Source organism: Falco rusticolus, chromosome 2 (assembly GCF_015220075.1).
Source record: "Falco rusticolus isolate bFalRus1 chromosome 2, bFalRus1.pri, whole genome shotgun sequence".
Taxonomy (NCBI): domain Eukaryota; kingdom Metazoa; phylum Chordata; class Aves; order Falconiformes; family Falconidae; genus Falco; species Falco rusticolus.
The window spans coordinates 68589487-68611504 of NC_051188.1; the positions used below are offsets into that span (position 1 = coordinate 68589487).

The window sequence follows — 22018 nt, forward strand, 5'->3', positions numbered from 1 at the left end:
ATCCGAAAGCAAGTTAGCAGCCAAGAAATAAAATGGTAAAGCAAAATGTCATTGGCTTTTTACTTTGACAGGCTAAGTCTTGATAGTGACAGTTTGGAAACATCTTTTTTTTTTCTCATTATTTTTCACTCTTTTAGAACAAAATTTTCCGTGAGCTGTTCTCACATTCATTTGCTTTCATTTCCTTTTGAAATAGTGTCAAATTTCTGAACTTTCATCTGTATTGTAGAAAATGCTGTGTTCAGTTGGTCCTTCCAACTAATGTCATAGCTAGCTCTGCCACATGTCAATGTATATGAAAGGAGAAAAATGTTCACACTTTTTAGTCCTCAGACTAATACAATTTTAATGGAGAAGGTATAGCCTTGTGATAGAGAAGTAACTCAACCCAAAATAACTACAGCTCAAATTTTCATTATGAAAATGCCATGATGAAAATGAAAGTTTGCACTGATACTGGAAAATGGATTTTTGTATGAAGCTCTGACCACCTGACCAATCCGCTAAGGAAGACCAGTTACTTCTCACAGTTTTTCACATCTGTCTTTCCATCTAACATACACTAAACAGAGGTACTAACTGAAAACCTAAACTGTGAAACTATTTCCGTCATAAATAGCAACACATCCAACTCTTGTAACCACAGCCTAAGCCTGTTTTCTTCTAGCTGGTCCTTTTTAATCTACTTCTGTTATCTCTATAAACCAGTTATATTAGTTCTTAGCAGAGGTTAAGTTATATTCCATAGTCTTTTCAGCATTATCTGTCCCTGATGTCAAAAAGCAGGTTACAGACCAATAATGTGTCTGTTAGAGCCTCATATGTTTCTCAGAAGTTTTATAATATGCAAGCTGCACGTTTACAAACTTTCCTCCATATTGTAGCATCACAGAATAATTCAGGTTGGAAGGGACATCTGGAGAACATCAGGTTCAGCCTCTGCCCAGCGCATGTACAGCTGAGACCCAAACACCTCCCAGGATGAAGATCCCACAGCCTTTCTGAGCACATGTTCCAGCATTTGACCATGCATATGGTGAAATAATTTTTTTCCTAATATGTAATGTAAATTTCCCATGTTTTAATTTGTGTCAGTTGCTTTTTTGTCCCATCTCCATGCTCCTTTGAGAAAAGTCTGGCTCCATCCAGTCTCTCTATCTTTCCATTAGATTCTTGTAGACAGAAGCAGGACCTCTTGTCCTCTCCCTCTATGTCCTGTGCTCTTGGTGGTCTTTCCCTGGACTCACTCCAGTATTTCAGTGTCTTACTTGTACTGGGGAGCCCAAAACTTGACATATTACTCCAGAGCTTATCTCACAAATGCTGAATACAAGAGAATAATTACTTTCCTCAATTATACTCTCACTAGTAAGGTGCAGTTCATCACCTTTGTCACAAGGACACACTGCTGTTCATTTTACTGTCAACCAAGACATCCAGTATCTTTCTGCAAAGTTACTTGTGTTAGGTTGGCCTCCAGGCTGTTCTGTTGAATGGGCTTATTCCATCTCAGATGCAGCACTTCACATGTGCCTTGGTTGAACCTTGTGAATTTTCCATCAGTCCATTTCTTCAGCCTGTTGCTGTTAAAAACAGCAGCCCTGTGCTCCAGTGTGTCAACTGTCCCTCCCCAGCCTTGTTTTCTGTCTGAAAACCCTGTTGACCGTGCAATCTGTCCCATTGCCAAGGTCATTAAAAAGGATACTAAACAGCAGTGGTATTGATACCAGTCCCTGAGGGATGCCACTAGTAATTGGCTGTTAGAGGAGGCTCGTAAGGGGATCACAGTGTGTTGATCCTGCATGGACCTCAGTCTCACTGTTTTCCCACTCACCCTTGCCCATTTATCTGTATCTCACCGTCAGAGACTGTGCCAAGGCCTTGCTCAATTCAAGGTATTCAGCATCCAGTGTTCTCCTATTGTCCACAGCACAGCTGGATATGCATGATACCTTTTTGTAAATCCAGTCACCTTCTTCTCTTTCATGTACATTGAAACAGCTTCAAGGATTGCTTCATAATCTTTCCAGAAGCTCTATAAAGACTGGAAACAATTTTAAAGAATGAATTGCTATACCAAAAATTATATCTTTCATATAAAATTAGACATGTAACTCACACCTTAAAGTGGTAAAAGGGAACACATGAGCACATGTTTCTAACACAACAGCTGTAGTTTTTCAACCCTTGAAAGAATCAGGATTGTACAGTTGCACACGTACAAATTTTTTGTCGAATATACTATCAATTTTATATATCATCTTCCAAACATACCTTTGTCCAAAGCTGTAAGAAATTAATGTTGCATACACTACAAATAATAGCTTGCTATGAAAACTAAAACATTCTAAATACTTCCTTCCAGTGGCCAGTCTCTTGGGCTTCACAACCGTGTGAAGGAAATATAAGTAAAACCGTCTCCCTGCAATGTGGCAGGAGCAATAGCTAGTCTGGCTGTTCAGGACTGTGACTTTGGTGAAGCCAGAGGGGTCATGGTTCATTTAAGCTGTAGAAACATCAAATCTCAGCAATAAAAAAAAATAATAAAAAAATAAATAATAAAAAAGATACCTCAAAGTCAAACCATTATAGATGTTCACACAAAGGGCATTAAATTAAATAATGTATATATAAATACATTAAATTCATATGTGGTGAGGGCAGTACATTCTATGTGCTGTCTGCCATTATCTTACTTCATAAGAGCAGGAGCTGGTTTTCATACCTTGGAAGTCACCGGGAGCTTCACCGGTGACATCAGTGTCACTTAAGTAATGCTTATTCCTCTCTTATTTTCGTTTCTTTATTGCCAGCAATGCATCATATACTTGTCAGAGATGAAGTATCCAGAGATAAGATTTTACAACTGGGGACATGTAACTCTGTATGACTGCAGATATATGGAAGGAAACACGTCTGTTCCTTCTAAATGTTATTTTAAGAGAGTCAGCACTGTATTCTCAATGCCAGGTACTGAGCTGCTATTTACAAGTAATGCTGTAATGGGTTTCAGGAGATTACAGCAGGATGCACACCCTGAACATTTCACTGTGTTTAATTCTAATGCCGTTAGACCGATTTCTCGTTGGTCAGAATCTCTTACTGACTGGTCACCCACTAGATGGCACGATGACTCTGCTCTATCAACAAGTGACAGCAAATCTGCTTTCCAGAGTGCCTTAATGTATCGAGAGCAGGGAAGCACAGGGCAGTAATTAAAGGGCATTAAATCTCTACATGGAAGTTCTAATTCAGCAGCATAATTACCTTTGTTCTGTGTCTTTAAGCTTTAGGTATTCAAACTGATTCTTCTGTGGGCTTCCTACGGTGAAAGGAGAGATCGGTTGCACGGCACAGACTGTCCTGTTACTCCACTAAGGCAGATGTCTAGCATAAAAATGCCGATTTTCTTTACAAATATGTTTTTGGTAATTTAGTTTCTTTATAAGTTGCATATCGCAAGATCACAGAATGGTGAGGTTGGAAGGCACATCTGGAGGTTATCTAGTCCAACCCCTCTGCTCAAGTAGGGCCACCTAGAGCCCGTTGCCCAGAACCCTGTCCAGGCGGCTTTTGAGTATCTCCAAGGATGCAGACTCCACAATTTCCCTGAGCAACCTGTGCCAGTGCTGGGTCACCCTCACAGTAAAAAAATGTTTCCTATGTTCAGAGGGAACCTCCTGTGTTTCAGTTTGTGCCCGTTGCCTCTGGTCCTGTCCCTGGCATCGCTGAGAAGAGCCTCACTCCCTCTTCTTTGCACCCCCCCTTCACATGGCATTCTTTTCTTCTCCAGGCTGAAAAATCCCAGCGCTCTCAGCTTTTCTTCATAGGAGTGATGCTCCTGTCCCTTCACCAACTTCATGGCCCTTTGTTGATCTCTCTCCAGTACATCCATGTCTCTCTTCTACTGAGGATCCCAGAACCGGGCACAGGACTTCAGCTGTGGCCTCAGCAGTGCGGATGTTGTAACAATGTTGTGGAAGTCTGCAGCTCTTTTCATGCTTTCTTTTTAACAACTACAAATGTGATAACATCTGTACAAAGGCACTAATTTGAATGCGTATCTCAGATTACTAACCACCAAGGCATACAAAAAGAAGAGACAACTGCAGCAGCTTTTTGTCATATTACAGCCACACACTCACCCACTGGTTCTCTAAAAGTTCTTTGCCACTCTCGGAATCTGCTCCTTTTCTTTCTGTCAAGACCATACCGATTACCATCGGTAAACCACAATAAGAGTTGCCAGGTTTTGCTTGATATTGTTTTCCTCTTTTTTTTTCTTGGTTGACCATGAGGATTGATACAAAAGGAACATCCCCACAAGAACGATTTAGTGAGTTTGGTTTTCACTATCCTAACTACATGCCTGGCTAAAAGAAGTCAATGAGATATCAGTATGTTTCACAGTAATTTGGTTCATTGCTGACCCCGTGCACTTCCTCATTGTACCTTCTCCTCTCATCCCTTTCCATCTTCAAAATTCATCCTAGACTTTTTGTTTCCAAGATGCTCAGTCATCATCCTTTCTTCCTTAAGTGCCCAGGGCTCAAAGTCTGTTAAAAATTGATCTTGTAATAATCTTGGAAGTGAATATTCTGTCTTGCTCAGCAGCTGCTGTGAAAAATCTTCATGATGTAAAGCAACAGGCTATCCTGCCTTTACACTTGCCTTAGTATTCTTTCTGTGGAAAGAAATGGTACTGTAGGAATAAACCAAGTCTCTTACACTGGTAGAAGCCATTTTTTGGAGTTTCCACAGAGACAGTGAGGTTTATCTAGGGGGATCTTTAGGAACAGGACCCAACACTGCACAAAATCTAATGAGGCAATAATAAAATGCAACATTAGAAGTTTTATAGATGTAGCAAAGTGAGCGATGAGTGCATGAACACTTGAAAATGCAATTAATCAGTGAAATCCTGTTTAGTTTGCCATAGATCTTTTAATTTAATGTTGAAAAAGAATCTCTACATATATTGCATACATATTTTTCCTATTACAAATAGCTTTCCATAAGTCTGAAATTCCACATTCTATAAAAACTTGCAGTGAAAGGAAAGGACTTGCCTGTTCTGTAAGCCTGGACTTCGTAACATTAGGTGTTCTGCATCTAGTTTTCGTTTTTTAAGTTCATTCGGTAGCAAGCCTGAAGCTCAAAACTAAGCCTTTTCTGACAGTAAGAAAATTTCTGGTTTTAAGAAGATAAAAAGATAAAAGTTTGCAAGGACATCTGTACTAGAACACATTTTATTCATACTCCCTTGAACTAGGAGGAGATTTGGCTCTGACCTTTGCATCTCAAGGTGTTCCCTATCAGAAAAAAGTATAACTAACCATAAGGTCAAAGCAGAGGAAAAATAAAAAGTGGATACTGTTACAAAAATATAGTCTCTTTTTCCAGCAGCTTGAAGAAATGCTATCAGTATACAAAATACACCCTAAAGTTTAAGATCTTTTTTCTCTCTGGATATAATAACAGTAACAGCATGGTCTGTTGTACCTGAAAAATTTAAAATCTCTCTTTTGTGTGAGATTGATTTTAATATGTATTTTAAAAATATAAAAAAATGCATATACACATACATCAGTGCATTTATTTCCCTTAACACTGCATTTCTTGTAAATGCTGTATTCATATCAGTCTCAAAAGAGCCTTTACTAAGGCATCCGTACTAAGGAAAAATAGAATTTCATGGTATGACTATTACTATTGAATCAAAAACAAATAAGTGGTGGAAAAAAATAACAAAAGCACAACATTATGCTTTCTGGTTGCATAATACACATTATACTTTCTAATGAAATAATACAGGAGGCATTTAAGTTTGATCAACAGCATTAGAAAGGTAAAGCAAACCTGCAGGGTATTCACTTATTCGGAGTCATAACTTCCAGTTACATGCACAACAACATACAGAAAGAGCATAGGTACTTTTTGTTTCCTGCGACATGCAAACTTCTGCACACAGCCTAGAATGAGTTATTTACAGAACTTTCACACCCATAAAAACTTCCCTTAGTTCCCCAGACCTCTTCCATCAGTTTACCTTATCATCATGAAGGAATGAAAAAAGTTCAAAAATGCAGCCAGACTGCCAGACTGTAAAATTGTGTACCTACTGAAAGGAAAGAGTTGTTGGCATGTGGTCCATCCTGACAGCGTAACAGTATTTTCAGACTCTTCATCTGGCATTAGCCGAGTATGAGGACTTGGGTCTCAGTGGCATATGGTACCTCACCTGTTTCCAGAACTTAGAATTAGATGACTGTGGGTGCACAGTGTGCTGCTCTTTCCATTTGACGGTGCCTTGCTGCTTAATAATAAACCTAAGGGACTCAGGAAGCTTCTCATAAGTCCCGATTGTCTCCATTTCCAACAGGATCACCTTTATATCATTTTGAATGAGAGCATTGTATAAAGCGATGTGTTGATCATAAGCATATTCTTTACAATTAATCAGCTGGTTTGTCAGAAGGATGATCAGCCGTCTGCTCTTCTGCATCCTCTTCTCAATTGCACTGGCTGTATCTAGCAATGCACAGGAAAATGATGAGACCCTGATATTTCTTTCATAAACTCTTTTGGGTTTAAGCATTTCATTTTCATTGCTTTTTAACAAAAAAACAAAGCTTTCCTTTCAAATATTTTCTTTGGTTGAAACATTAATATTTTCAGTGCTCTTAAGTATTGTTAGGAATTTCTAATCCAGCAACCTAGGGTCAAGTTCTGTAGATCTGGATTGCATCAAATTTTGTTTGACCAATAGTCTCCAGGTAAGGAATCATGTTCTACCAAGTTTAGTGCTTTAGAGACTGATCCTGCAATACTTACCCATGAAAACTAGTCATTTGGAGACTTTTGAGTGACTTGCTTCTAAGAGATGTACTTGCTGGCAGAGGGACTGTTAATTCTCCCAAGCTATAGCATGCTAATTTATATACTAACCTGTGCATCGAGCTGGCATCCACCCTGCTGGGGTGGATCCAGACTTGCAGGGCACTTGTATGTCAGCATGACTAAAGGTGCTTTTCTTTCCCACTGCCACGGTAGGGAGAGCTGATCAACAGCAACTGAAACTGTGATGTTGGAGGTGTTGAACCTAGGAAACTCAAAAGCCAGCTTGCTATGGGAGAAATTTCTGGGCCAGCTTGGTAAGCTCCACATCAAGCCTCCAGGAGCTGCTTTTCTTGATAACCTACTGTGTTGTCTATGGAAGACCGCAGATCTGGTGAAACATCACCCCCAGTTAGAAGAGATTCCTGTGGTCTGTAGAATGAAAGCTGGAGTTGTTTGGGTGGGAGCATGTGATGCTGGGCCAAAAGAAAGGAGGTGGGAGTGGAGCTAAGGAAATTCAATTATTTAACAAAGCCACTGATTTGCAGATGTCATCAGCCAGCTCCTGTTTTCCTTTGCTGGGGGCTGCCAGCCCATTGCAAAGGTCCTCTCAGTCTCAGAGAGGCCCAGCTTTTCCAGCTCCTGGGTGAGGAAGGGAACACTTTCAAAGGCTTCTCCATCCCATTTCTTGTCTCTGAGACTATTCTATGGAAACAATTTGCCTTTCTGTGATGTTCACCAATTCAAGCTCCTTACATTTTCTTCTTTTTTGTTCATTAAATCTTCCAGTGATGTTCACCAATTCAAGCTCCGTTCCTTTTCTTCTTTTTTTTTCCTTAAATCTTCCTGATGTTAGGAGAATAGATCCTTTGGAAGGTGAGAAAAATTCAGGTAAGCAGCTACTGTTGTATGTTTAGTTCCCATAATAACAGCACTTTAAAAAATCTTTCTCAGTTTTGGGGTGCTGTCCATTGTGCTCAGGACTGAAAGACTACTGACCTGGGGAAGTATTTACTTCTTCATCCAGATTTCTGATGCTGTACTTGCAGCAAGAGGAAAGATAGGTCTCTGCATGCTGAAAATACTTTAACCTAGGGATTCATTGCAACCTGTTTTGTGAATATTATAGGTTTATATAAGTTCAGAAAGTGACAGAAAATATTGTGAAAGAAAAATCCATCAGCAATTATTACATACAAAAATTCCAGCATCTGAAGTCCACATACTGCTGGGAGAGTACATTAGTGGAAGTATAATATAAGCTTGCACTGCTCTTAAATTATTTCCCAGTCCTTTGCCCATGGCAACTGCTGAAGATAAGACCCTTGGCTAAGCAGAACATTGCTCCTGTGAAGTGTGATCAGTCCTTTGTTATTTGCTCGTGTTTTTGCATATTACAGATACAGCAGCTCCAGCAGCATTTGGTTAGATTATGCAGCAAGGAATGCAGTTGGCAGGCATGAGAAGAATGGAGTAGAAGGTGATGTTGGTGAAAACTTTTGCTTTGCTGGGTAATACTTGCATTTGCACCTCTTCAGGCAACTGTTAGGTTGTAGAAAATGCCATTAATCAGTAAGACCAGGAAACAAAAAGAATGCTGGTTTAGGGAAGCATAATGGGAGTCCAACAGCTATGTAATGCTGTCTGTCACTTGAATCATTCTGTTTAACTTTCCTTTTTTCTGGAAGAACATAAGTTTCAAGTAACAAAGCTTTGTTGTGGAACCAAGAGTCATAAGCACATCTTGAAATAATTATTCCATTTTATATCCTCAGCATGATGGTTCCCCTCCCCTGGAAATACATGGAGTTTTACAGTGATTCATCAAATACTATGATAATGTTCAGGAAGGATCAGGAAGGATCACAATTACTCAGAGTGGCATTTCCCTGTTTACTCTGCTTAGCATATTTTAGTTGCAAGGCTTTGTATTGGAAACCGGGTAACAAAAGGTTTGAGAACAGAAAATGTGGGGAGCATATGGGTAAAGTCCATCTGCATGGAAGCACAGAACTTTTAAGTTCTCCCAGTGGCAGGCAGATTTGGAATAGCTTTTCCACCAAAGCGGCAGCGTTTTGGGGCATCAAAGTTGGCAAGGAAGAGAAAAGCGGAAGGCTGAGAAAGTAGGCAAGAAGAGAAAAGGAAAAATGATGGATGCTCAGGCCGTTTTTAGATTTTTGATTAAGTCAGACCAAACAAGTCAAACAAAAGTTACTCACTGTCCAAGGCTGGCTTAGTCAGTCTTCTGTCTGTCACTCCTGGGTTATAGGTACCCATTCATGCCTTCATACAGTGAAAATGTCTTTATTTTCATCCAACTTATTAGAGCCCTTGTTAGTCCCACAGTCTTCGCTTCAGTTGCATGCCATGCTCCATTTTCTTCAGAATATGCATCCATAAACCATAGTTTGAGGGTTCTGTCCCATAACACAATATTGCATTGTCCCTAATCATCTGAAGAGATGGCATAAGTTTTTGTCATTGACAGTTTTGTGAGTTACTGTTAGTTCCTTGTTCCGGATCTGGGAATGGTCTGGCTCAGCAACTCTTGCAGCTTCTTTGACATTCTTGTTGCGGTGGCTTTTCCCAAGGCCAGGCAGCACTTTCGCTGCTCTCAGAAGAGAAGGATGTCAAAGATCTCAGCCCCAGCTCTAGGCGGATGAATGACACCTGGCTCAATGCAGATGATTTCAGAAATGTGTAACAGAAAATGTGCCAGCTTTGGCTTCAGGTCTGCCTACTGACCGGGAGAGAAGATCTGATCCACAGAATAACCGCAGCACAAGATAAACACACAAGTCAGCTCTGGAGGAAAGCAGATAGCACTTAGATGACAGCAATCACAAGAGATAGTGTAGAGGTGTCCATATGGAAATTAGCACAGATTAATTAACATGATTCCAGACTGGAAGACAAGGAAGTGGGAATAAAGAATACCAGCTCTCTCCTGGATTAGCACTGGGAGTTGTGTGAGGTGAAAGTAGGTCATGTCAGTGAACAGAAGCTGAACTTCCTGTGACTGTAACACCCTCGTAACAGATTGAAAAACCCTGAGTGATAACAGTAAGGTTGATTACTCAAATTAGTTTGTGGTTTTCTCTTCTTTCATGTCTTGTAGGCTTGCTCACACACGGCTTGGTTGTGGCTTTGCCCAGATAATGGCTGTGCAGAGTTACACTACCCAAAGAGCAGGTGTATCTTTAAAAGAGTCACACTTGGGGTCACATTTCCTGGATGACCCAATGTGATAAACAACCTGTGCCCCTGCCCTGTAGCTTGCTTTTCTTAGCACACTGGCAAGCTCAGAGTGCCATTGTGTCATCCTGCCTGAAAGAGCAGACACACAGATGTTAAGGAGGTAAGCAGCAAGCTTAGGAACGTAAAGGGACCTCCTGTACCCCTAGAAGGGACTAGAACCACAATTTGCTTAAGCTTGACAAGTCATTCAGTGCATTATCTCATTTGAAACTTACCTTCTCCAGGATATATATCTCTCCCATAAATACACAGTTTATATCCACATTTGTTTTCTAGAATATCAGGCATGATTTGGTAAACAAAATATTCCACAAAATTAGCTTCATTGGCGTGGCTTTTGGGGTAAATAACATATGCATCATATATCTTCCCATCTGTAAGGCGAAACAAGAAGAAAGCGTATTATGTTAAGATTAATTAGAGCTGTTTATTGTAAAAGCTAAAAGAGAAATAAAAACATCAGTCTTTGAAACAGATCCAAGTAAAAGTTTCTGCTAACCTGAATAATGTATATCATCAGACGCATGTTTGAAAATTAAAGACTGTGCACATCTGGTGTTTTCCATGCTCAATTATTATGTTCTATGTGTCTGTAACTTTGCAGAACCCGACCTTTTCATAGTGAAGGCTGTATCCCAAAGTATATAGACTAAGAATTCCATTGATCAGTGCATATTAGCATGAAATAGAGATGAAGCTCAGCATTGGTTATTTCAGTGATACAACGGGCTGTTAACACCCTTTGTCTTTCGGGACAAGACACTCCATTTAAATCCTTCCACCTTGAAGAAATTTCTCATCATTCCCATGACACATCATACTTGTGAGTAAAAAGCTCTGTTACCGAGGATGTAGTCTTACAGACAGAATCAAGTACAAAATGAAATATGTATTTTGCTTTTTTCTTCATTTCTCTCAAATATGTTTTCCATTACCACATTTGTTTTCTAATCCCAAATGTTTCATTTCTTTCTTTCCAGCAGAGGTGATCATATCCCTTCTTTTGTTGGTATCTGAGGTTCATGTCCAGACCATCCTTACAATAACAAAGAAATAGCCATTTCCAGAGTCTGATTCATTCCATCACAGAATATACTTAAATGGAAACGGCCCTAAAAGGCATACTTCTTTCCTCTTTAAAGAGAACATAAAGAACTAGATCAGCTGTAGATATCTACCATGCAGGCATCTGTGGTAAGAGTCGGCTTCAGATTTAAAAAATGTAAACTTACAAGTCTGAATGAAAGCTACAAGTCTACACTCCAGCTACAATCAGTGGAGAACGGGCCACTGCAGTTAATGAAGCCTAGAGTGATTCAGATTAGCCTCACACAAATGCCAGGGGCGCAGGCGAGTTGCCTAAGCGTAGGCACCTAGTGCCATTGGAGACTTCTCATGGTACCCTGCCTGATCTGCAGAACCTGCTTCAGAAGTCTGCAACATCTGGCAGATGTGTTACGTGGCCTGTTTTTTTCACCCTCCCAAATAACTCTAGATGCCCATGTTTGGACCACTGACACAAGGTCCCAGTGTCTGGCTAGCTCTGTTGATTTTATTGATGAGGAGATGGATTGGGTCACATAAAAACATGTACCACATAGTGTCATTGGGCACTGCCTGTCCTTCAGTCCACTGTAGAGGGGTTCAGGTCTCTCTTAAATCCTAAGGGAGCTCCAATGGCACTAGCTGCTTAGGGTTAGACAGCTGAGCTCAGCCCCAGGTCTTCAGGTTTCATGTCTATGATGAGAACTTGCATGTGTGAACCTTCATTGCATGCAACTAAATTTTGATACCTTAACCTTGATCTGAAGTCCACCCCTAAAGTTGGACGGGATGTATTCACCCCAGAAGTGTCTTCCACAATATTGGTACCTTTCTCTTTGGCTTATAAAAACTGTTTTAGTTGTTTTAGTTATGCCCTAACACATGCCTATTAACACATTAGCCAGCAGGCCAGTTCCTTTGCTTTAGAGAGTGCATAACAAGTACAGTTAATAGCACTGCAAATCATGTTTTCACTGTCATTCAATGGTTCATGGCCAATATTTTTGTTTAAAAAATATGAAATCAGGACTGAATCCCCCTTTTGTAATACATCACTACAGAACCCAGGAAACCAGGGAATGTAGAGCACTGCCAAAGCTATCTATGTCTCCTCTTATCTAAACCATTTCAGAAGGCATAAGAAAGCAAAGGATCAGGCTCAGATGTCGTATCAGTTAGTATGCAACTATCAGATTAATCCATTTCCATATGATTTGCCTTTTTCCTTTTTTTAAACTTTCTTGCTCAATTCTTACTTACCGTCCTTGACTGGGTAGGGCTGAAATATCTCCCGATACAATAGGCCAATGTCAACTCGGAAGGCCTGATAAAGTGTAACAGATACTGCTATTGCAACTAGCAGAACTAGAGATCCTACGATCAAGAGGACGTTAGGAAGAACCCCTGCAAAGAAGAGGAATATATTGTTAGCCATAGAGAAGTTAACCTGCGGTCTGAAGCCTCAGGCTCTCATATCCTTACTTCTGTTGCAACTTTAAGGAGCTCACAACAGAGACAACAAAGCGTTTTCCTTCCCCAGCTGGTGTAGCCAACACAGAGACCCCTAAACTAGAAGCCTACTAAGCAGTATATAATTAATATTTACTTCTTCTGAATCCAGACCTACTTATTAAATACCACAGCTGACAAGGATGTGTAAGTATTCTGTAACTTTGTAAAACTGCTAATAACACAACCAGCAACATTGTTTGAGCATTTTTTAAGGCATCTAAGCCTAGGCCTGACAACTTTAATGTGTTCATAAAAGGACAAGCAGAGGCTTCTGGCATGGTTGCACAAACAGGCTACAGAGAAACACGTGCAAATAATGAAATCTGCAAGATAAGAACAAAGTACACAAAACAAGCAGGAAAATAGACCATGTCCTGGTCACAAAAATAAAATAAACTGTGCTAGAGACAGAAGATGTTCTCCCTTGCATTTTCCTTTGAAGAACAGTCAAGGAGCATAAACCAGCAATGTTTAGTAAGGAAAACTGTGAAAGAAAGGAGCCACCACTTTAGTTCCAGCTTCCCTGATGGAAGAGCTCTTGAATTTAACCACTTCCACCACAGAGATGAAGACTTATCAAGGATATATTCAGACTAGATACAAGGAAGAAATTTTTTACAGTGAGGGTGGTGAAACACTGGCACAGGTTGCCCAGAGAAGCTGTAGATACCCCATCCCTGGAAACATTCAAGGGTCAGGTTGGACGGGGCTCTGAGCAACCTGACCTAGTTGAAGGTGTCCCTGATCATTGCAGAGGGTTGGATGAGATGATTTTTAAAGGTCCCTTCCAACCCAAACCATTCTGTGATTCCATGATTCTATGATTCTCTAAGGATGGCAGTCACCAGCTCTATGCTATCTCACACACACAGCTAGCCTAGGACAAGTCTGTGATTATTACTCTTTGAGGGGAAAGTTACGTTTGTATCACAACCCAGACAGCTGCCATTCTGTAACAGCCCATTTTTCCTCTTGTTCTGTGATTCACAGAGCAAAAGTCAATCTAGACACATGCGTCCTCTGGTTCTGCTGTAGCAAGGCAGTGGAGGTAGAAGCAAGGTTGTTTTGTAGTCTCTCCAAACTAGAAAGAAGGAAGCTTAATCCACAGACTGTTACAGCCATAAAGCTGAAGAAGATACTTCTGACCAATGTCATGGACATACTGAATTCACCCAGGATTCCACTATGAATTCACTATGAATTCCAGATAGCCAACTTTGAAATTAAAATATCAAAGGCTTCATACAGTAATTAGACAAAAAGGATTCATTATTCCCTTGGAGGGAAGATTAATGGCAATTGCCTCATAGTAGAAACTTGCTCCTAAGCACATGAAAGGTGTGCTTGATAATCTACTGCACTTGGTTTTAAAATGTAGACTCAGAGCAGTTCCATGTACATTTTTTTTCTTTGATGACTAAATCCATTAAGAGCTTTTCATTCACAGTCCAGCTTCTTTACCTAATTATTCTTGCCCAGCGTGACAATTCATCATCCTACAGTCGTAATCATGTAGCTGCTTTGGGGACTTTCTCTAACTATTAGCACTGAAATGATTTGGGTTAAAAAATACACCCCCAGAGGGATCAGACTAGGTGATGAACTTTTACCCCCAAACAAATACACATGAAAACATCCAGATTATGCAGAAAACATCTGCATAAAAGAACCTACCTGTATTTTTATTTTACTATGGTATAGCAAACATAATAATTGCCAGATGCAATGCCCTGGCTTGGAATATCACTGGAAGCGTGTACCCCTTCAGTGCTACAATGAGATTTGAGGTATGCTGCAATTTCAGAACTGTCTTAGCTGAGGAAACAAATGTTCCTTTGAATGTTGACCAAATATAAAATTAAACGTAAGCATCCTGGCAATAAAAACATGGAGGTCAGCTCTGGCATCTTCACTGTAAAGACCCTTCACAGCATCTCAACCCATGGAGGGTGATTATATGTACTGGTAGCAACTTCACGAAGCCAGGCCTTGTGCATTCTGAACAGGGATCAGACATTCAGGGCTTTTCCTCCCTCTGCCTGCAAAACAAACACAAGACACGTGGCTGCAGCAGTGCCCTGGCACATGAGGAGGTGCATCTGCCAGCAGGCTAAAAAGCCAGTCTCAATTTCTTCTACAGAATAAGCAGCAGTACAGGTTGGAAAATGCTGCAGGTTGTATGCAGCCAGTAAATAAGCTACCAGGCATTGACCACCACCTAGGAGAAATTTCAGAGCTTTCACTTGGACTTGGCACTAAGCGAATGAAATAAGATAAAATATTTAGTAGTGAAGAGTGTCTTATATTGAAATGTACATGTTCCCTGGCTTCTCCAGGAGGTGTTGAATAAGGCAGTGCATTGAGTAGAACTTAAGGAGGCAACCTAAAAATATTAGCATCTCAGAAATTCCACTGCAAAGGTATATAAATAAAGAGCATATAAGTACATTTTCCCTTTCCTCTGGTAGGATGCAAGGTAACTTTTACATGATTTTCACACTCTTCTTCCTGTTTCTTTCTTTGCCATTTAAAGGGAGAAAGAAACATCAGGCATATGATGAAGCATACCTCACCAGAACTAGGAGACCTGAGGAAGCCACCTTCCAGTAAGATTGAAGTGGGCAAGAAAACAACCAGTTACTTTTATAGTGTTTTGGCCATTTTCTAGTTTTAACAATGTCACGTGATGCCCACGAAGGAACTCTGTCTTTGTGGACCCATCCAAATTTTATGATTTGATCCATTTTCCTGGTCAATACACACAAACAGACAGAAAAAAGTCAGGAAACCTTTTCCACTACCTGGTGAGGATGACCCAAGCATCAGAGATTGCCATTATTTCTTATTGTTTCATTTGTTGACGGTGTGCTTGCCACATTCAAACACTGTTTTCTGTTTTAACACATTAAGTATCTATTAAAACATCTAGAGAAGAAACAGGTTCAAACAACTTCTGCAAGCATGAACCTAAAAAGCAGTTTACATTTGTTTTTGCACTGATTAGACCAAGGCTGGAAAAGAAGTGATAAATTTCCTGCACTTATACAGCTTGCAAAGTATCAGACAAGAACCCCACCAGCATCTTCCTGGAAGAGCTGGTTCAGTTCCCAGTAAGGCTGACTCAGCCTCTCGTTTCTCTGGAATAAATCAACTATCTTCAGCATAATGGAGGCAAGGGCCACACAAGTCACTTTTTGAGGTCCTGAACAAGGTTGGACAGGTCCTGTTGCTCTATTTGACTTTGCTGCACCGTTTAGTGGAAGAGATTTCAGGGGTAGAAAGTCTTCTAATACTATTTATTTATATTCAAGGCCAATGGGAGTATAGAACTATCAGCTTCCAAGAAATAATATTGGAGAGGCCAGAGAAAACAAGTCAGAAAGCAACATTTGAAGAATTTCCTGACAAACTCTGGAAGAACAACCCTTTTTATAACTTTTCTGGCTTCTAAGGTGGATTAACTTCAGACAGTAAGGCAGAGATCTGAGTCTGGAATTCCTGTCCACATCCATCTACCAAAAATGAGTCAAAAGGTTAGGTTCAGTGTTAAATATCTTTGAGGAAGAACAGAGCTGATGTTCCGGGCTGAACTTTAACTCTGCTCCAAATGACTGGATTTTCTGATGTTGTCCAGAGAAGAGGAGTCACACCAGAAACATTTGTGGTTCTCTGGGCATTTTATACTTCCTTGTGAATGAGAACTGAGGAATGCTCAGGGAGAAATAAGATGACACTTGTGTGTCAAACACATGAAAAGCTACCTCCAGTTATTTAACGACCCCTGAATCTAGATAAGGAACAAAAAAAACCAGTGGCAGCTTATATAAGAAAAACAGAAGGACTTGGAAGGTATTCAGCCAGCCTGCGTATTCCCTAGCAGACAGGTTAAAGGGGATACTGAAGGGATGCTCCTGTCTTGACCCAGCTCTGCTAGCAGACTAAGGAGTTAACACTTCCAGTGCTTTTCCAATTACTTATCACTGCCTCTGTCTCAGGAGCTAACAGCTTCCCTCCCTCTGCCAGCAGAGCTACTTTTGTCGACACTGATCCACTGCAGCTGAACTGGTGTGAACAGTGTAGCTGAGTAGTTTTCTCATTCCTGAGAGGTGGCATCTTCCAGCATGACAGATACCAAGCAGCTGTGAGGGCAGTTGGGATCAGTCTGGCAGGCAGAGTCACTGTCTCTTGCCAGGTGTCCAGCAAGACTAACTACATTTTTGTCACAAAAGGTGGAAGGAAAAGGAATCAGAAGTCGTCACAAATTCCTTAGCCTTACAGTGACCAGAGGCATACCACACAAGTTATGCAGATGATCTCAGAGCACATGAGAGGACATGTTTTGTGGCAGAGAGGGAACGTAAAATCTGGAACAACTGCTGTCTCTGGAATTAAAAAGGGAGAGATAGGGCTGAAGGATCTGGAGGAAATGACACAGCCTATATTTTCTATAAAGCAGTATTATGAGACACAAAGAATGTGTTTATGAACAAATGGTGAAGGAGTCAGAAGATACCAAACAGTTTCAGGCCAAGAGGGGAGATAAAGGATCAGAAATAGTGTGGGAGGATGAGTTCCATATTGACTGGGGGTGATCAAAGTCTAGGCAGGGGGTGGATGAGAAAAAACCGAAGATCTTCCTCAGCAGGAGCAGAAACAATCTCTGAATGCAGCAGCAGATGCAGCTGAAATATGCAGGGACATTAGTACCTCCTAATGGAGGCGAGAACATAGCTGCAAAGACTGTCAAAATTCATAGCCAAATCCTCATTAAATTCTTCTCTTAAAACAAAGGAAAAAATGCCTGATTTCTGTGTCTAAAGGACATAGTGTGCATAGTCTGGATAGCACCAAATCACACCAAAAAGAGCTGACTGCATTGCATTACTCCTGATAACTGAGGTACTTCAGTCATGCAGCTGATTTCTAAAGAGCTGAGCAGCTGCTTAACAGCATTTATTTCTTGTTTAAAAAGTGAAAAGACACTTGGGACAGCCACTTGAGACAGACACTTTTCTCACAATACAGCACTTTTCTTCACACACATATGTGAATACATACATGTATTCACAATATATTCCCTAAAATGGAAAATATACTTTTCCTCTGTGGAATGTCAAGCACCTTTACCAATGACATCTGTACCTGGCAGTATTAAGGAAGTGGTTTTGTCTTCCACAGAGACAAAACCAAATAGTTTTCACCATTCTTGACTGTGAAAAAAACTCCTTTTCTCGTCGCTCCTCTCTGGCAGTTTTTTATTCTTATGTGGATTACAATTGTTATCAAAGCAAATTGTTAGGGTTAACTATAATGATATTGTTAACTGTGAATTAGAACTTAAAGTATTTGTTTATGATTTAGTAAAATAAATTTAATTCGTGCTTCCCATGGAAAATTTCCATGTAGTGAGCCAAATCATTCATTCAGCAGATTTCTGAAAAGAGTTTATTGCTGTAAGACTGAACAGTTATTAACGCAGAGGAGCTCCAATGCAATTTCTTACAGCATCTTTGCTTCCTCAGTGTGCCGCTAAACACTATTTATCTAGTTCATCAAATGCCCCCAAAACAGACTGATTGGAGAAGTAAGTGGCACAACACCTGTTCACCTCTTTCTTTGCTGCAAATAATGATAATGTAACCCATACTGAACACCCTGGGGAGAAAAAATCAGAATATAGAGCAGGAACTTGTGTTAAAAGAACATTAACAGGATAGTAGCTAGCAGACACAAGCTGTACTGTGGGAAACACTAAGGAACAATCACATTTAAAAAAAAAAAAACAGAACAACTTTTTTCCCCATTAAAAATAAACAAACAAAACACAAAAGGAAGGAGAGTACACATTTTTATTACACATTTATAGGATGAGAGGCACAAGCAAACCCTACAGCATTTCTATTATACTCAGAGGCAAGCTGTCATTGTTTTAGCATAAATGTTGCTCAGCTGTGTGAGGAGTGAGCAAAGAAAACTAAAACAGAGCACAACCATTTCTGGAGATAGCATTTCTTACACTAACAGTGCTGAAAGCAGAAGCAGGCTTCTCGACAATAGCAGCAGCAAGGAGAAGGGAACAGATATCCACGTAAAACAGGCAGCAGCAAAACGGAGTTTCACAGTCAAACGCTTTCATGAACATTTATTGAAAACCTATGCATAAAAAACAAAATAAGATTTGTCTACTACATAAATCAGATTCCATGAATCACTGTATGAATACAGAATACAAAGTATACACTTCCCTTCAATTAGTTTGTAATATGGGGCCGAAAAAGGACTTGTATTGCCTGAACTAGAGCAAGCAGGAACTGTTACTCAGTTTCCTTCCCTCTCATTGCAGGCATGCTCCCACACCCAGATACTTCAGCGCAGAGCTGATGGCTTCCAGCTTCCTGAGTGATGCTACGCTTGCACTCACTTTGCAATATCCAACCAAAACATCTCCTGCAGCCTTCCTCTGGGGGAATCAATGCTGTTCTGCTGACCCACCATCTGTTACAGTTCACCTACATCCCTTCTAGCCTAGGCTATGGCAAGGAAATATGTCTATGCTTTGACATCACGATCCTGTAGGAAGTTATAAACTGTCAAGAATACTGTGGGACATGGAGCTGTGCACACCCTGTGATCACAATACCCTTGATTTTACCCTTCCCACCATTCTGTTATAGAGAACTAATCCCCATTAAAGGCCTTGGATGTTCTCCTTGGTTGTTCAGCATACCTGAAGAGATAAGAAAGGAAACCATTGATCCCAGCTTCATGTTGTGCCTTCAGACACAACAGCATTTTGTGCCATAAGAATCTCACTCAGCGGTGCTGGCAATAGTGCTTAGGGATCTGGTTATCCCTATTAAAATAAAATTCTGATAGGAGCTAAAGATCATCCCAGCCCCCAACGTTTACTGCCCTGGATTTTCCTTCTCTGGCAGAAATTACTAGAACCGCGAATTTAAAAACAAAACCAAGGGAAAGCCTTCAAAGTGTTACTCACACCTCTGTGTGGCACAAAGTGAACAAAGGACAAAGCCAGACATCTTAGGCATGCCACTTAACATTCAGTCAGGAAACAAGGCACTACCACGGATGTGCTATGGGCGTGAAGGCAAGCAAACTGGCAAACCTGCTGAAACTCTTGTTTTTAAAGTTTGTCTATTTTCTGCCACAGTTCCACACCAGAAACAACAGACTGATTCTCAAAGGAAGATGAATTTCTGCTCCTCACAATGCATTGTAACACTGACGACCAAAGGAGAGGTCAGTTCCGTTACCGACTCTCGACTGCAGAGGGTCCTCTACAGCCTGAGTATTTTGTAGAGCAGACTGCGCTATACCAGTGTGCTTCAAATCCAAGTGAACTGCCTGCCTTCAAGGAAAGGGGAATTTGTCCTCTCACAGAAATATCCTAGAAACAGGATATTATCACAGGGCTGATACGGTTCTGCTTTGCATATTTAGTCTCTTGCTGACATCATTTGAGTAATGCCCCTGTCAGCAGAATTTACCCCAAGGACTTTCATGACCTAATGAAGCCATAAGAATTTCACCACTGGCTTGGTGAAGGAAGGAAGCAGGCTGGTTTTCCCTCTCACTAACTGAAACTTTCTTACTAACAGAAACAAATAATAAAATAAAATGACCAACGTATTCCAAACTGAGTGTAACATATAAGAAAACAAAATGAAAAAATCCTACCCTCATATTGTGCTTTGAGTCGTAACGTCACTGTGACTTTTGTGTTCTGCATTTCATTCACTGCTACACACGTGAAATTTGCCTGCAGATCTTCCTTTTTTATTTCAGTAATAAGTAAAGCGGTCTCTCTGTAAAATTCGTGCTGACGTCCTTCAAAACTAATAAAGAGAGAAAGAGCTGGTACTGTTGGCTTTAACGGCTAAGCATAGTTTGCATAGGCGAAAGATTATTCTGTGTTATATGTACTTACAAATGAGTTTTTTCATGAAATCTTGACAAACCTAAGTATTTCACTGGAATATTATCTACATCCCATGTGACAGAAGCCAATGCCTGTTTCTTAATCCCCAAGCGGGCCTGACATTTCAGAGACAAAGTGGCACCTAATCAAGATACAGACAGATGTAAATATTCCTAGATGAAAAACAAGTATAATTTTATTTTCCTCATAAAATCTTTTTCTACAAATCTTCATACCACCTGTGAGTTTTGCCTTAACAATTTTGGCATATTTTTCTGAACTACTGCTGAAAAAATGATGCATAGAAGAGACTTGAAAAAAATAATAAAATGAGATTTTTAACAAATGATCTAATACAACACCAAGGATTACAAAAGGAATTATTTATATTTGTTGTGATGAAGGCAATGTAGACTTTACTTATGATGTTTAACCCATATAATCAACTATTGAGAACATGAAAAGTAAATGCTGGTTTACACATAAATGTACATGGAAATAACATAATTAGATTTCAGTATATACTATTTTGCATAAGTCTTGTGTGCAGAGTCTTACCTTGGATTTTATTCAAGCTGACAAAAGTAAAGTAAACCAGTCCAAGCAAAACTAAACCAGGAAATTACTTAATAAGTATTTGTCATTAGGAAATACTTATTCCGAAGTAAGAGTCACTGTTGCACTAGAAGAAGTTATAATTAAAACACTTTAAATTATTTCCATGTAAATCTGCATCTAAGCAGAGCTTAGATAAGATTAACAAATCTTATGACTTACATCCTGAATTGATATTGGGGAGCATGGAGCAATCCCCTCATTTTTGCAAATAGGAGACAATATGACCAGTACAGGAAATGGTTTTTAAACGTGAAGCGCATTTGCTCCATGCAAGCACTGCCAGGTTACTTACTGTTCCAGAGGGGTGGGCAGAGCCTATAGAGCACTAGAGACTGACCGTCTCATTAGAGAAAGGCAGTCTGGGAGCACAGACCATCTAATTCTGAGTGACAAAGCAACTGGGGGAAAGAGGAACAAAGAATGGGAATGCGAGTCAATGCGATGTCTCTGAGCCACAGTTACGTGGCACCTCAGGCAGGGTCCTGAGCCCCTGCAGGACTTGCTACCAGAGCAGTCTGGCTGTAGGACAGAAGCAGTGGAGTGGTAATTGCGATCCCTTCTCCCAGTGGCCCAGATTCACCCCACCTGCCCTGGGAGACAGGCATCCTGGCCTACCTATTTGTGTTTCAGATGGGCTCAGTCGCTTTCTGGAGAGGTCCACCTTTCTCTGTTGACTACACAGAAACCCCAAAGGGCTCTCAGTCCTACCACAAACACCTTGCTCTGATGCTACAAGTTACGCAGGGTGAATCTAAATCACTGAGAACATCTACAGTCCTAAATGAAAGGCAGCCAGGGAGCAAGGTCTGC

General features: G+C 40.4%; 1 protein-coding gene across 4 annotated transcripts in view; it reads right to left on the reverse strand.

The window, feature by feature from the left end:
- Nucleotides 1–4870: 4870 nt before the first annotated feature.
- LOC119143651 (interleukin-1 receptor-like 1) overlaps nt 4871–22018 on the reverse strand; it is a 30956-nt gene continuing 13808 nt past the window's right edge. For 2 of the 4 annotated variants that reach the window (XM_037378118.1, XM_037378119.1), the window contains 5 exons: nt 20600–20732; nt 20350–20507; nt 12400–12543; nt 10311–10469; nt 4871–6531 (listed from right to left, as the gene is read on the reverse strand). In XM_037378118.1, the coding sequence (XP_037234015.1) occupies nt 6185–6531; nt 10311–10469; nt 12400–12543; nt 20350–20507; nt 20600–20732 (941 nt within the window). In that variant the 3' untranslated portion in view covers nt 4871–6184. Of the gene's footprint in view, nt 6532–10310; nt 10470–12399; nt 12544–18527; nt 18805–20349; nt 20508–20599; nt 20733–22018 lie in introns of those variants that run through there. The other 2 variants (XR_005102760.1, XM_037378120.1) reach the window with 2 other exon arrangements.